At 37.8% G+C, this 16,456-nt stretch overlaps 1 protein-coding gene across 2 annotated transcripts; it reads right to left on the bottom strand.

Moving 5' to 3' along the window:
• Positions 1 to 343: 343 nt before the first annotated feature.
• Positions 344 to 15,882, bottom strand: ERCC4 (ERCC excision repair 4, endonuclease catalytic subunit). Of its 2 annotated transcripts, none has more exons than XM_075105235.1 (11): positions 15,668 to 15,882; positions 14,474 to 14,654; positions 11,369 to 11,564; positions 10,791 to 10,998; positions 9,529 to 9,709; positions 9,056 to 9,184; positions 8,369 to 8,479; positions 6,621 to 7,212; positions 4,918 to 5,010; positions 4,085 to 4,197; positions 344 to 2,985 (listed from the first exon to the last, which is right to left on the bottom strand). In XM_075105235.1, the coding sequence occupies exons 1-11, from the start codon at positions 15,839 to 15,841 to the stop codon at positions 2,252 to 2,254; spliced, it is 2,712 nt and encodes a 903-aa protein (XP_074961336.1). In that variant the 5' UTR covers positions 15,842 to 15,882; the 3' UTR covers positions 344 to 2,251. The 2 variants fall into 2 exon arrangements, with proteins under 2 accessions (XP_074961336.1, XP_074961337.1); XM_075105236.1 differs by lacking the exon at positions 15,668 to 15,882 and adding an exon at positions 15,049 to 15,572.
• Positions 15,883 to 16,456: the final 574 nt, after the last annotated feature.

Here is a 16,456-nt window from a genome sequence, read left to right as displayed (position 1 = left end):
CGATTACTGCCCCAGAAGGACATATCACTAACCTGCAACCTAACCTAATACAGCAAAATGCCAAATAAAAAGTAAGCAATAACAACACAGCAATGTTATTTTAAACAAAAAGCCAAATCCTGTATTGAACAAAAAACCCAACTAAAAAAAACACCCCAAGCCTTCTAAAAATTCCACATACATAAAGACAATATAAATACTTAGCAAATATTGTTTAATTGCATTATTTTACTTTGATCTAGCTTACAGCACAAAGCTACAACTTTGTAACCTCTTCACATACCCTTCATTTTACCTCATACAAGTCTAAGCAAAAAAACCCAAGACACTGACAAGGCTGAGATGTGCAGTACATCTTGGGGGTGGGGGTGGGGAGGGAAATCAAACTCCACCCAAACAAAAACCCCACAGTTTGTGTAACATCTTCATGATGCAAATGCACGAACAATACATGTTTTCAAAGGTTGTTCAGCTCTTCTTTTCTGAATTGGGCCCTACAGGGCATGCATTCAGGACAGGTACGTTCTTACTCTGATTTTCAGTTCTCTTAGCACCACTTCACAAGCATTCTCAACCCTGCACATTTCTAAGCTTATTGCTTTGAATAAGCAAAAGTTTTATGGAAAGACTTCTTTTTCTGTTATATTAAATAGAATATAGGGCAAGGCAAACCCTAAGATCTGGATTATAAAGCACACAGACAAAAAATGTTCTGATATCAATCTAGCCAAAGGAGAAACAAGATAATTAACAATTTTTCGTTTTGTTATGGATGTATTTAATACTGAAATTTGCATCTGCAGAAAAATGTTCACTTTAGAAATCTGTCACAGCTCTGTGCTACACTCTAAGTTAACAAATTCATCGACACTTAAAATGCACAGTGAACGTTAAACATGAAAGTGCACAGTACAGTTTTTACTGAACCTGAATACAGAAGATCAATACTTTCTCCTTTAATGATGGAAATTATATTGATCTGTTGTTACCATTAGAATCGTATAAATACATACATGCAAGTCATTATAGATATTTTGTTAATAGCTAATATAACTACACTGGCATGTAATGACACAGGATGAACCCTTTTGGCAATGGCAGGTTGTTACGTAGTTGTCATATCACAGTTCAGTGCGGAATATATGTTTTTAACAATATAAACATTCACAGACTATCAAAAGATAGTTTTACGCTACACAGAATGCTAAAAGTTTTATCTTCCAGGTGACAATAGTTTTAGTGAATTTATTGACAGATGGTCCACTTAAGACATTAAAATGTAAGTGCAATAGGACACACAAAGAAGACAATGTTGGAAGAGCTGTCAACACTTTTGGAAAACCTTACTTAAAAAACTATTGCATTTTATGAGGAAATACGCTCTGGTATAAAAGAAAAGTCCCAATGGCATACCTAGATTTTCACTTTCAAGTTAATGAGGTAAAAAAGCTATCAAAACTGATTAAAAAGATAAGCATCCTAAAAGTATAAGTAAGGCACTCTGAGAATTAAGTTGTATTGTACCACCACAGAATCTCTCTCCAGTCTAGACCAAAGGAATGCACTTTGCAAAATCTAGCAAGACGCAGCTGTACTGACTTTGGAACATCAAAAAGGAAAGTATAACTTCTAGTAAAGAAAGCAAATATAACATAGAACATACCATACAGTTACAGTTTACTGGGACAAAGGTTTATGATGATGTTCTAAAATTCATGACTGAGTCCAGGTATGTCCTCCTAAATGAACTCCTGACAAAAGACCATGATGTGTTTCAAGTAGCTCCATCACTGTCAATGGAAAATTGGCAGTTTCCAGAGACTAAGAGAGCAATAAAAATGGCAAAAGCAAAGTGATACACCATGCAGCAGGTCACACATATTAATCAAAACACAGTACATTTTTAGCTTTAACAAGACGTGATAACTTTCAAAAGAAAACACCTTTATCAATTGGTTTTAGCACTTAATTCTTACAAGTTGGTAGTGAAGAACTTAATTTAGTTCATTCAGTGATATTATAGAATTGGCTAAAGTGCTGTTTTGCATTTCTCTATTAAAACCATTTTTTATTCCTCTTGAAACTTGCCTTCAGTAATAGTTAACTCAAATGTTACAACTGATGGAACAGCATTAGCAAAAACCAGCTGGTTATCTTAGACAGCATTTATTAAAATCTCTCATGTACTTTGCCAAAATACAGTGCAAGAAAAGCTTATCTATGCCCTCCCTATGTTGAACAATCTCATTAGTCATCTTTTGCTTTTTCCTTTCGATACTGCCTCTCCGTAGGTCAGGTGAATAAAGTCAAAGAGTTGCGTGGCATTGGCAGCATTACCCAAAATTTTGGAGAGTTCATCCTTTGGCAGGGTCACTAGCTCTGCCATGCTTTTAACGTGGTTCATTAAGGCACGGCAGTTTTTTGCATTAATACCTGGCATTTTTAATAGGAAGTCCTGAGGCCCAGGGTTATACTTGTCTGACTCGGGAAGAATTTCAGAATCTGCTGTGACAGCCATTGCTGTTTCTGCATCAGGTTGGGGATGGTTTTGTTTTAACTCCTCAAACAGTTCAGCAGTAGCATGGGGAGAGGGACACCACAAGATACGTAACTTTGGGAAATGGAGTGTGAGAAGGGTTAGTTTAGAAGTAACATCATTACTGGAAATTTCCTGATGTAGAGAGCCTCGTGGAATCAAGGAGAAAGATTTCTTAGGATCAAATTCAATCAGGAGGATTGGTCGCTTATAGTAACGGCACATAGAAACGCATTGTGTATACAGTCTTCCATTATTTAAGGAACCAATCAGATCACTGATACTCTTCCGTTCTACACAGATATCGGGAGTTAAAATATAATCTCCAACTTCCAAAGTAACAGGCTCAATGTCAATGCCACGACGATGAATCAGTGACGGAAGCTCACTACGAAATTCCCGCATATCCACTATTACAGTTTGCTGAACACTCTTCTGTTCCTGCCCACCTGAAGAGCAAAATAAATAGAGTTAACCTAATGCCTATGACCTCAGACTCCAGCTGTATAGTTTTTCTGTGTGCTGCCAAGCTGCCAATGCTTCTGTAATGGATGGACTTCACATCTCACCAACCTTCACAGTAAATCCAGACTTTAATTTTCCACTGTTATAGACAAAAATCAGTTGCCAAATTATATCCTGTAGTTTATGAAATATGCTCTGCAGTTTAATAGAACTATCATACTACCTGCTATAAAGCTTCGTATAGGTGACAATGAAATGCATTTAAATAATTTTAATCTGCAGTTTAATGTGTCAGGAAAGTCTTTAAAAAGTTGCCCACAAAACAAGATAATAAAGTTGATCCTTTTTATTTCCATCTGTTTCCCACAGAAATATGGCACTTTCTTGTAGGAGTTATAGTTGAGCCTCTTATAGATCTGTAGAGACTGCAACATCAAGGCCACAAAAGACATAATAGAAAAAATTAGAGAGCATATGGTAAAGGAGAGCAGGATTACAAAAATGACAGCAAGCGGGCAGAGCTGTGAAGATGAAGACAGACCATACACGTCAAAAGAAAGGAACAAAAATGTGGTTAGAACTGCAACAGAAGAAAAAAAGTTGCTTTATTGCAAAGAAGTAGACAAAACCCAGAATCTGCAGTTGTTTACCCAGGCAATCTCTTCTGCAAAGATCAAAAGAAGTCCCTGACTTCTAGCTCCGCCTTTACTAGCTCAAAGACAACACTGCCTTTGACTGTCTGTGGACTTCAGTTTAAAGTTTTAATTTCTCTCCACTCACTACAAGCAATACTAGACAGTCTTATAACCAACAAGCTGCCCAGAAACAATCCAAATGGGATCTGTCTTAATGGTAAAATACTTCATTAATCTATATTTTCTTTTCAAAGGAAAACATAATTCACTCTCATTGCACAGACAAAGGTAGATGGAGTGAGGGAGATGATTTTTCTTTACCATCAGAACTGCAGCATCAACGAGCAATGTGCCTATGACCCAGATGCTTTGGATGGGATTTAAACGCAATAGTTATAGGTCTTTTTCAAAGCTTAGAGCCACTAGCCCAGCTTCAAGCACTGCTCACCTGCTTTGCGTGTGTCAGTAGAAACAGAGGCAGGTTTAGCATCTCTTATTAGGTCTAAATTTGTTTCATCTCGTCCTTCTCTTTCTTCAGGGATAACCATGCCAGCCTTCTCTCTAAGGAACCACAAAGAAAGAAACACTAAAAACTGCAATTATATGAAGAAAAAAAAGATCAAAGTACTTTAATACTCTTCAGGCATGTGTAAAATTACATATATTTTAATATTAGTTGCAAACCTGATCAGATATCCAATTGACTAGACTTTCCAGATAGCTGGGCAAGATGCTATATTCTCATTTTCAGTTGTTAGCACTTTTTAGCATCTGATTTTTTTTTTGTTTTTAGAACTCAGGGCATATGAAACAAAGGAACTAATGACTAGTAATAGCAGTACAACCTGGTGAGAAGACACTGTCAGTAAAAATACTGTCTTATACAGCCTAAGAAAACAATTGTTTTGTTCCCCAAAACAACTTAAGTCATATAAAAGCCTTAGAAATACTTTACAGGAAATGTCACCTGTGGACAAAAACGTATTTACAGAAGTGAAATTCAGAGAAAATTAGGGAAAAATACAAGTGGTTGCTGTTTAGTGTTTGATATTTAGTATTAAAACCTCTAATTAATAAAGTAAATATTAGGTGCTTTGAAAAGGAAGGTTTTGACTTCTCATTGATTCTCAGTGGGAAAATACTCTTAACATCTGAAAAGCAATTAAATTAAGTTTATTTAAAGCCTTCACACAGTTGAGAACTTCACTCTATTTAAAATGTAAGCTTATAAGGGAATCACAGGAAACATTAATAACGAAGGAAGTAAACTAGTTTTGTTACCGAATGAGTTTTTCGAAGGCCTCTTTCTCTTTTCTCAGAGCTGTGAGATAGCGCTGTTCTTCTGTTGAGCCCCCATATATGAGGAAATACACCCTGTAGGGTTGGGGGGCGGGAGGGAAATGGATAGAGATTACAAAACTTAATATGATGTTAAAAATATCCACAACCAATATTTAAGATTAGTAGTAGTACGTGCCTGACAAATTAGTATTTGCCTTAAAAAGGGAAGGGAAAACACATTTTTTCTGTAAAGATGTTTTCTGTAGATATTCCAAAATCAGCAACAAAAATTCTTATACCCAGTGTTCCCTCTTTCCCAATGGCAGATACGCTTACTGGAATTCTGGGACTCAACCAGAGTGGATTCAGATTTCAGTCAGCCTTTCCATAACGACACAAAAAGCAAGTAGTATAATGGAGAAGTTACTTTCTTACTGTTTTTAAAATCTTCACAGTAGAACATATCAATAACAAACTGAAATATCTGCAATCATCTTGGGTTAGGAAAAAACACCATCTAAGATTTTAAAACAATGTATTTGTACAAGGAAGTTGTAGGTTCTACAGAGAACAAGGTGTCATTCATCTCGCAGAGATGAACACACCAACAAATTAAATTTTATTCTGCAAATAGGGATTTCTATGGAACATATAAGAATTATTAACTGCCTTGAAGAATTGCCTATAGCTTCTCAGCACAGTATTTTTTTTCCAGTATATTTTAACTGAGGTACATTTTGACAGACTGATAGGATTTTATTCCTATTACTTTTTTCATAAGGTGCATCTCCTAACCCCTACTTGCATGACTGCATCTGAAGCGTGGGAACATGATGCTGATTAGGCAGTTAAAAATAAATTGTACAAATAACCTAGTAATTATCTTCACGCAATACACTTTGTGAGTTCTGCCATTTATATCTGCACTGCAGAGCCCTTACCTGGATATCAGGTACACAGAGACACACTAAATACTGCCAAACTCATTTCCATTTTCAGTTACAGTGCATATACAAATCTTTGACTGAAAAATTACAACTGCTCTGTTAAATTTATGCAAATATTTTTCATGATGTAATTATAAAGAATTATAATCCAAAAGGTATATTTTCTATGCCAATAAATTGTGTTTCAGCTATACTAGGTAAAGTGTGTTTATTCTAGGACTTAAAACTGCCATAAGTTATTTTCAGAGAGGCACTGGTATAACTACAGTTTACTGCATTCAAGAAATGCTATATCAGGCCACCACATAAATGAAAGATAATGCAAAACCTCGTAGTATATTAAATTTTAAGTTTCCTATATTTTAATTAGTCTGTAATCTCTATTCATAAAAGTGAGTTTTGCAATTTATAAGTATATCAAATATATATGTACACAATGCTGAAATCTTGCTGTCAACTAATGCCAGAACTGAGTATAACCGCAAATACTTCTAATTTTCTTTATTGCATTTTCCTTTACTTCTTTTTCTGTTACAGTTTCTGGTCTTCAGCATAACCAGACATCAGGAAATGTGAAAATTCATTAAATCAAAAATGAAGCTTATTGTATTTTTTTTTAAAGGTAAGTTTCTGTTAGGGGGCTAAACAGGAATTAAAAGGTAGCTAATCACTAGATGCCTGTTCTGCCTTGACTGCTGAAAGTGGACTTTTATTTTTTCTTTTAAGACTAAAATTAGACTGACCAAGTCAACTTGCCTCAAAGGCTTCCCAGGCCTGCTTGCTTTGTAGATTTCCAGCTGCCGAACAAAAGTTAGTTCTGCATCATATAATACAACATATCTTGGTTCTACTTCATGCAGTACCCGAGTGAGCGCGTAAGGATCACCGCAACCTTGCAACGGATGAATAATTGTGAGTGGGTCCTTGAAAATACCGTAGTAACAATCTGAGGGTAAGTTCACATGGAAATCTTCAGGAACAGTCTCTTCAATACTGCTTTCTTGGCTACTGCTTAGTTCTTTCTTATCATCCACCTCTAACTCCTCTCTCTTTTCCTCCTCAGTTTTCGCCATCATTTGGATTATAGTCCGGTCTTGCTGCTTCTTGGGTTTATTTTGTTTTGAAGAAGCCATGAGTTTGGCTTTTTTGACTTGAGGCCCTGTGTCTGGTCGGGCATTTCCTTTGGACTTGACGGCTTTTCTGTCCTTAATCCACACTTCTCCTGCTTTCTCATCCTTTCCAAAGGTTTTGTTATACAGTCTTGTTAAAAAAGCTTCAGCTCCAGCAATAATATACTCCCGGAGCTGTGCACAAGCTCGGTCATCACTGGCACAGATAAGCACTTGCCCTGCAGTCAAGAAACAGTATGTTTATCATCTGTTATGCTGTACTTCTTATCCAGCTACAAGACATCTCTTGAGCAAATTGTTTTTAATGATCCTAGAAGCATGCCTGCCTTTACATTTGCTTGTCACAGTTGCTCTGGACTTTCAGAGAGTCTAAATCGCACGATGTTTTGTACCAAACAAGATTAGAGAAGTTTAACAAAAGTTCAGCATTCCTTATTCTTACAACATCTAAGTTAGTGAGGTTTTCCTTTTGACGATCAGAAACAAGGCAGATAGAGCATGTGCTGAAACATACTCAGATAACTACTATTTTTTTAAAAATTATTTTAAAAAACATGGAATAAGAGAGAACTTAATTTAAACCATTCTAATTTTCAGCCTTTGTCAGCTGTGTTAAAGAGTAAAAAAAAAAACAACCTGTTTCACACAGTATTATTGACATTTGTGGGCCTTGAATAACAACTCTCCACAAGCTGACTCAGATAAACTCCTACAACACTAGGTGAGAGCGCCAGTTCTTATCCAGTCAGAACACTGTGGGTGGAAGAAGAGAGCACTTTTTTACCCTTACTATTTCCTAAAATAAAACTTGGTGAAATTTAAGGGGATAAAAAGCCCTAAAATAGGAAAGGCAGCTAAGCAGTTAGTTAGAAACATGCTTGCCTTCTACTCTCTACCCTATTTAGGTGCATCTCCTGGAGAAGCAAATTTTCAGGTGCCTGAGAAAAATGTGTGAGATGGAAAGGGCATAAGACAGAAACGTTTTTATTTTTGGAACCTGAACTTGAGAAATGAGTGAATGGTACCTTGATTATTATAAATTTCCATGTTATTCATTTTATTGATTTTGAGACTAAGGTATAAGTACAATATTGATATCTAAGTTAAAATATTTATTTTTTAATAATACAGGTTCTTTCCTAAACAGTACTGCATAGTAACCAACAGCATTTCTCTTTTAGAGAAAGTGAGTGGAGTTTATGTAAAACTATTTAGTACACGTGTACATAAACTCTTTAAGTCCACAAATTATTAGATTTAAAATGAGCTCTTTAATAAAACTACAGTAAATAGTTAGGCTCCTTCTCTCAAAAGTCAGGTAGAAGTAAAAACTAGCTGTACTGTGAAAACTTAGGTCATTTAGTATTGTCTCACCTGGACCACCAAGGTCTTCACTGTTCTTATTCTCATTTTCAATCTCCCTCAGTACTTCTCTCAAAGCTTCCCATTTTGGGTTACTTTCTAGAACCAATTCCCTCTTCAGTTCTGAAACAACATAAGATCAAACACAGGAGCTCTTACAGCCAAAATATCCTTCAGAGCTTTAAATTAGTGGTTAGATGTCAACAGTGTGATGGTTGTTGGCAAATATGATATTCAACAGCCTACATATGCAACTTGTTATGCTGATGGGTTGGAGAGCACTCTTACAGAAACATTTAAAAATGGGGATAAGTGCTTTGGTGAAGCAAAAAGTTAAAATATTCTTCAATTCTGAAACTCCTGAATAAGTTTTTTTTAATAAAAGTAACAGCAGCCTCCTACCCCTCCACATAAAATAAAAAATGATCGAGCTAAACACCAATGTAATTCAAGAACAATTCTATAAAAGCTCTTCCAATGATCAGCTGAGCAAGCTTAGAAGAACCCCTTACTTCTTTGTGACTCTGTTTTCTGTTGTTTATTATATACTTTTTGAACTAAGATTACGTCTCAGCTTATCCCAGCTAACAGATTGAGATCCTGAGCTGTGTACGATCATGTAGGGAACCATAGCACAAGTAATAATATGCAGAGCATTTGAAATCGTGTGACACTCTCAAAATTAGGAATGATCAGTACCATTTTCCTTCTTTATATCACTTTTTTCAGAGATGTTGCCTTTCTGATTCAGTTTCTCATCTGCAATGCGATAAACTCTAGCTCGAGCATTTATAAACATTGAAGTACTGGAGTCAAGAAACAGCCAACCTGAAGAGGAAAAGAAAGCAGTAGCAGTTTGACATTTGCAGTGTGGATGTGTTTCAACCCTTTCCAGTAAAAGCCCCAAATTTCTTATCTGGAATACCTGTGCCACCTGCTTGCTGTGTAACTATGAGCTCAACAAGGGACAGAAACGCGATGCAAATCTCACACTGTTATGTAACAGCAGTTAAGTGGGAAGATGAAGGCATTATCTGTCAATAAAAACCTACGTCCTTATGGCTGGTTATATAAAACCTAATTAGATACCTTCATATGTTTGGGAACGTTAATTAAAAATATCAACGTTTCACTGTTCCGTGCATTAACTTGTATGGTTGTTCGGTATTTACCTGAATTCTCACCAAAAGCTTTTTCACTTGCTTTCAGTGACTCCAGAAGATTAAGGAAAGTGACACAATCATACTGCGTAAGATACAGTAGCAAAGTACGTAGTATCTTCAAATCCTGGACCAAAGATTTTGTCTTTGCTCCAAGCTGATGCCAGAGAGGATCCAAATAGTGACATATTGTCTAGAAATATAAATTGGAAAGTTCAGGATGTCAAATATGTAGGACACTAATCAAGATAAGAAAGCAGTTTTTTCCTTTACAGGGGATGCCACTAGTTTCCCAAAGTTCTTAAATGTAGCCAGTTGAAGATGTGATGGTGAGATAATTGTTTTAATAAGTAATCAAGCGCAACTTAATATAGTATAGATGCCTTTATGTAAAACATTTCAGCAATTAGCAGATGTTTATCATTTAATGCTTTCACTACATATTTTCCTTTCCATATAATAATAAAACATGGGTACAAAACCAACCAACCAAAAACCCCCTAAAACTCCTTACTTTACTGGTACTGGCCTCTGTGTTTAGTATCGAGTATGCTTTACTTAGGTAAAGTGAAAAACATTTTGAAAATTAAATGACATTATAATAAGATGAGTACCACGCAGATATGCAACCTACAGAGCATAAGAAAAAAATTCCTCTGAACATTTAAAGTACAGAAGGCCTCACATCAAGATTAAATTGCCGTGTTTCACTATGATGGTTGAAGTTTATGATTTTACCCTACAGAAAGCATATGTATGCCAAACATTGCATATCCGCCAAAACTAACTATGCACACAATTAATGACAAATATAACAATTAAAAGATACAACAGATGCATGCATGTGCATGTTAGGTATTATATACAGTGCTTCTCCTAATAGAGAAAATAAAAAATACAAGCAGGGAATTCAAGAAGAAAAGAAGCGGGTGGGGGAAATAACTACATACGTACCTCTACATTGTTTTGAGCTGAAATTGCAGCCATGTTTATAACAATAATAAACAACCAACTATGAATCAGGACGTTCTTACTGTAGGGACTTAGGCAATGAAGGAAGACCAATAATACCAAATACACCAAAAACCCTACTGGCAACTATAATGTCACTGTTAACAGATCAACAGTTTCTCTCCTTGTACCAGTAATAAACATGTCATGGGAGACTACTCAGTTGTTGCTGGTTATTTGTAACAAATATTTGCTTGCATGGCAGAGAGTTTGAAGACCTACATCCCTTTAGTTAGACACAGCAAAACAATCAAAATGGTTACCTTGTCAAAAGGTTTACCAATAGCATTTTCTAAAGACAGATCTTCTACTTCAAGGGCTGGATTATAACGTTTGAGTTCTCTCAGACATGCATTCAAAATGTCCAGGATTGAAGTCTGGATAGCAAGCATAGCAGGGGTCATTGACACATGTATTTCCACCACTTCAGGTTTATGCTTCTCTAAAAATGAGTTCACTGCTATATGAAATCTAAGAGGAAAACAGCTTATTAAGATTTACATGGATGGCCTGCTTGACCTACAATTATTCAAAAGTTTGTATAAACTACAATTAGAGTTGTTTTAAACATAAACAAGTTAATAGCAAAAAATCAGTTTCTGCAGATGTGAAGACTGCAATCTTATGAACAGCCTCAGAAAACCATCTATGCCATAAGGTTCAGCCCCTTACATATTTAATTTTGACTTCTGTCAAAAATGGAATGAAATTTCTTTGGGAATACAAGAGGGAACACAGATGAGCAGTGTGACTGTATACGTCTCGTTTTTTCAGAACCCATTGTAACATTCTTCATCTCTTTTTAAGTTTAACTCTCCAATGAGGTAAAGAGGTGCCTTACCTTGGCCACAGATAAAGTTTCCTGACAAAAAGATTTCTCATCACTCTTTCCACATGGCAAAAGCCAGTGTTAAATGCAACTGCATTATCTGTAAAAGCTTTAATGAAGCCTTGCTTGTTCTTCTGGCGATAAAGTCGCAAGATAAATGCTTCCTGACAGGACTCAATGATTCTGTGCGCTTTGTATACCAAAATGCCTGGCAAAATAAAAGGTTTTCAAGTTACAAAAAAGTAAAGAAAGGTCCAATTCTGCATAGATTTTCCCTCAAAACTGTCTTACTGTTTCAACCTTTTCTTTTTTCTTAAATAAATCACCATAGGAATGTAGATATTCTAAAATGATGGTTGAACAAACTTTCCAGGGTTCAAACCAAGCGATTCCTCTGTTTCAGTACCACAGAATCCCCAAATAACAGAACTGGGTTAACGATGCATCTTTAGCAAAAAAAAAAAGGAAAAAAAGCTTGTGCTTGAGCAGCAGGACTTATTAGCTTAGAAAATTCTTTCCTAAGGCAAAACTTGAACTTGAGCCTTTTAAAATGGATAAAAGCACATGCAAGACATAACGCTGTTACAACAAAGCAAGTTTGATATGTTCAAGATTGTGATATTTGAATTATGTTGTTAGAGAAGTTTTGGAATCACAGACTTGTCAAGTATGTTTCATTGGTAACAGTTCAAGTGTTTACATAACCAAAGAACTTGTGACAACATTTATTTTGCTTTCGCTCCGCTTTTGATATTTATATTCACACTTGAGGACAGAAAGCACCACCAACTGTACGAGTACACCACCAATTTTCTTCATGGGTATCGGTGTATTAGGAAGGAAAGATTTATCGTGCACATTTTAGTACAGAGAAGTGAAACAAGAGTTTAACTACATTAAGGGTTTGTGGTGAATATTTCTGGGATTTACACTTCACTCAGTCAAGACCTGTTACAACCAAGGCTTATTTTTTCTCACGCTTAATTGTTTAGCACATTACATTTTTTCACTCTTCCCCTAGTGAAGTGAGGCCTGTGTGGCACTTTTACCTGTTCACAGGTTCCAGTGGAATAATGCATGCCTTTCTAAAATGCAAGTGAAGGACATCAAACATGACAGGTTTTACCTTGTACCTACATAAGCTGACAAACTCAGAGCGCATTTAATTTCTGTGACAAGTTTCTTCAACTCAGCACCCAGCCATTGATTTTTATATGACTTTGCTTTGTAAATGAAAAAGCACTTCCATAAGTGCTTTTTCCATAAGAAAAAGACTTCCATAGAACTGCTAGCCATTCATGATCAAGTAATGGAAAAATCCACTAGCAGTTATTTTTCTATCTAAGTATTCTTACATCTCTCCTATGAAGCAAGTTTTTCAGGACAGAATAATGATTGTACTCATTTCTGAACATCTTCCAGTTTGTCAAGATATGACTCTGAAAGGACCTATTTGTAATGGTCCAGTAAGACAATGTGCTTAACATAATACCTTCCTACTTTTAGTCAATATTTCTCTGCTTATGAAATGAGTTTATACTGCTGTGTAAGCCACTGTTTACTACACCAACTTGCACCAGTTTTACTATGCTATTAAGTACATCATTTCTATTTGGCCAAAACCACCAGGAATAATAATTCTTTACTGCAGCTACAGTTTCTCACCTTCATTTAGTGGAATTTCTGAGTTCATCAGATGTTAATTCACATGTGATTGTACGTTAATTTTATAAACAATGTTTATAACACCTAGAAACGCTTTACTGATTTTTTTTTTTGCTGCTAACTCCTCAAGAAACACTATTACAAATTTTTCACATGCAGATAATACATGTTTCCAACAGAACCACGTGCTACCTAGGTTTTAAACGAAGCAGCAAGTCTACCAAGCCGCGGTCACGCTGACCTCTAGTGGCAATGCAAAAACTGTAACGACTCTGTGTCATTATAGCACAGGACTATTTTTTAAATCTTTAGTGTATATTGTCTTTTAATACTAACAAAGCCTAAAGGTGTGTGTTTACTTTCCTTACTTCCCCCCCACCCCCCTTCTTTGGTAGAAAAGTAGAGGGGAAGAAGAGAAATTAAAGTAGGTTGCCCAGAAAATGTGTTCACTTTTTTTTTTAACCTAGAAAGATCAGATTTGACAAATATGGTATCCTCTGGCTCTATCATAAAACCATTCAAAATGTTTTACAGACTAGAGCTTGTCACGCATTTACTAAAAGGAAGGGGATACAGCTTCTGAAGCTGAAACTTACATTCTTAGCACTCAATATTCAGTTAAGTTTAGCCATTAAGATGTTAACATTTAGATAACAGTAAAATAGTCTTATATTCCTGGCTCTTAGATATCTATTTCACTGGCTCTCCAGGCTGTAGTAGGGTTTCCAGCTTAGACAAGAGTATAAAAACAACGGTGGTTGAACAGAACGTGAGAGGAAAAAGATAATTGCAACATCTTTCACATATAACTTCTATATAAAAACAAAACAGGTCACAAGCTATTCCCAAAACCTTGACAATGATAGTAACAGTGTTACTTCATAATGGTGCTATTTAGATAGTGTCCAAGGTCTGTCAAGACAAAAATTAGTAAGGTATTGCTATTTTTTGATAGGAAAAGTCATCAGGAGTAATTTGTTAATGCAAAAAAAAAAGGTAGTGCGCATGGCTGATAAAACATGACGCTTAAAATCAGTTTTAATCATAGGCCAGTGCCCCATAGACCACAGGAGGGTATTTTATCAAATGCAATCAATTATTCTTCCTTGAAAGCCAGTTTGAATTTTACGTTTCTTATGTCAATTGCATAGTTTAATTGCTGATTTGTTTTCAGCCACTTATTGATATCAGAAAGCCATACAAATGCACAGCCCAGTTATCTAAAAATAACATGCATGTTTTCAAATTGTATGATTAAATAAGGGAAACACATCTGGAGCAAAGAAAACCATTTAAAAAATGAAAGAACTACATATTTTCTCCTTCTACCTCAGTCTTAGTGTGACAACAGGAATAATTCTTCAATACCAGTGAGTAGGACTCTTCATACAGAATTAAGCTTTATGTATTTCTAAACAGAACAGTCTTACCTTTAGTTCATTAAACTCTTACCGGTAATGAGGTTTGCAGGAATTCTGTCAGTAAGGAAATCTACCACAAGGATTCGACTAGTTGCAAAGATGACTCCTCCTTGTGTGTAAAATTCATATCGAGTATTATTTGTAATTTCATTGGTAACACGCCGAGGAAGATGAACAACTCCATCTGACCTCAGCTGATCAATAAAATACTCCTAAATCAAATACAATGAAAACACAAGACATCATTGTGGTAACTAATGAAATGGATGGAAAAACCCCCTTCACTATACATGCTCTTTTAATTTTGAGGAGCTGTCCATAACAAATTGAAAGCATGATAGTGTAACATACTACTTAAGGAAGTCAGAAATATCATGATTGTTTTTCTTCTTAGGTATACTTTGTTCAGTTTCAAACTCATCCAAGTGATTTAAAGACCTATGTATTTTCAGTAGTATCTAGACAATACTTAAGCAAATATGAGCAACTGATGCTCAAAGGACCTTACATCTTCTTGCATTTTAATAGTCCTTTTTCAGAGAATAGGCATTTTAACACTGACTTAAGAACAGAGAATTGGGAAGAGATAATATTTAGCCCACCCACCTGCTATCAAAGACAACTACAGAAGGTCAGTCATATATGTCAAGCTTAATCTTATAAACTACATCTGTGATAACTATTCATCTATGGCCACTACAAAAAAGTCCCCAGAACATCACCTCCCTGACGGTGGGACATCTCCCTCGTTCCAGGGAAAGGAGAGCGGCATTTTTTTTTCTTCAAGCAGGGACAAACCCTTCAATAAGCTTCACTGCTTTCCACTCACTGGCTGCTTACGATTTCTGCTATTCGCAAGTTATGTATATAAGCTTATTTTAGCTAGTTGTTATTGTTGGGACCTCGCCGTGCTGCATGAGTGGAAACTGGGACCTCGATCGGGCCCTGAAGGCCTCTGCCCTGACAACTTCCCCCCAGCAAGCCCCAGGCCCGGGAGCGCGCCCCGCGCCGCCGGTGGCCCGCACATCCCCCCGGCCGGCCGGCCGGCCGCCCCCGGCCCGAGGAGCCCCGCCGCCGGGCAAGGACACCGGCAGGGCCGGGCCAGGCCGCCGGCCCCGGCTGGGCCACCGGGCAGGGCCACCCCTGCGCCCGCCGAAATTGAAGCGAGGGCGGCGAGGAGGAAGGGGCGGGGCAGGCGCGACGCCACTGACAGGCGCTCCCTCACCTCCTCGGCAGGGCCGGTGTTCAGCACCAGCACCAGGCTGGCGGGCTCGCAGTAAAGGCGGAGGAAGCGCAGCAGCAGGCGGTCAATGCCGAGCCCGCGGGCGCAGATCACCAGCCCGTCCTGGTGGAAGAGGTCCAGGAAGATCTGGCTCTCATACTCCAGTAGCGCCGCCATGGCCGCCGGCACCCGCTGCCCGCGGAGCGGCGCATGCGCGCCAGCCGCCGCGCCCGCCCGCCGCTGAGGTGGGCGCCGCCTCGGCGTCCCCCCCTGCCGGGCTCAGGCGGTGCAGTCCTCCAGCGCTCGGCGCGTCGAGCTTTCCCGCCCCGTGCGTGAGGTGCGTCAGGGGAAGCTCCGGCAGCAGGAGAGGAGGGTCCCGACAGCTAGCAGTGTGGAAAATGAGGTGGGGAAGGGATTCATCTGCCCTGCAAGCTCCCCACAGGTGCTCGTACTGAGGCAAGCTGAGGCCCTCTGTCCTCCTTGTGCGTGTGCTGAGTGTAAATATGAGATAGGGGGTCTTTTCCTTTTTTATTATAAATTATTCGTTGTTTGTTACTAACTACTTGCAGTTGTTCAGCAACACAACCAAACTTGACTGAACTTCAGCTTGCATTCCTCACGCAGGCATCAGTACCTCAGTATTTTCCTAGTGCCCCATTTTTTAGTGTCCCTACCTCAGTCGGTGCAGAAGAGGCTGTTTGTTCCCACAGAGGTGAGAGATTCTTCAGACCTGCTTTCAGAAGCAGCTGAAAATGAAGGATGCTCCTCAGAGTTACCCTACAATTCAGCTTG

Source organism: Phalacrocorax aristotelis, chromosome 10 (genome assembly GCF_949628215.1).
Source record: "Phalacrocorax aristotelis chromosome 10, bGulAri2.1, whole genome shotgun sequence".
Classification (NCBI taxonomy): Eukaryota; Metazoa; Chordata; class Aves; order Suliformes; family Phalacrocoracidae; genus Phalacrocorax; species Phalacrocorax aristotelis.
The sequence above is the reverse complement of the archived record's forward strand: the minus strand, read 5'-3'. Positions and strand labels throughout refer to the sequence as shown.

Coding starts and splice junctions, on each gene's coding strand:
- ERCC4 (XM_075105235.1), bottom strand. CDS start 15,841: ATGGCGGCGCTACTGGAGTATGAGAGCCAGATCTTCCTGGACCTCTTC. Junction 8,480..9,055: donor TGATATAAAGAAGGAAAATG/GTACTGATCATT, acceptor ATGTTGTTTCAG/AACTGAAGAGGGAATTGGTT. Junction 4,198..4,917: donor GCCTTCGAAAAACTCATTCG/GTAACAAAACTA, acceptor GTGGTTCCTTAG/AGAGAAGGCTGGCATGGTTA.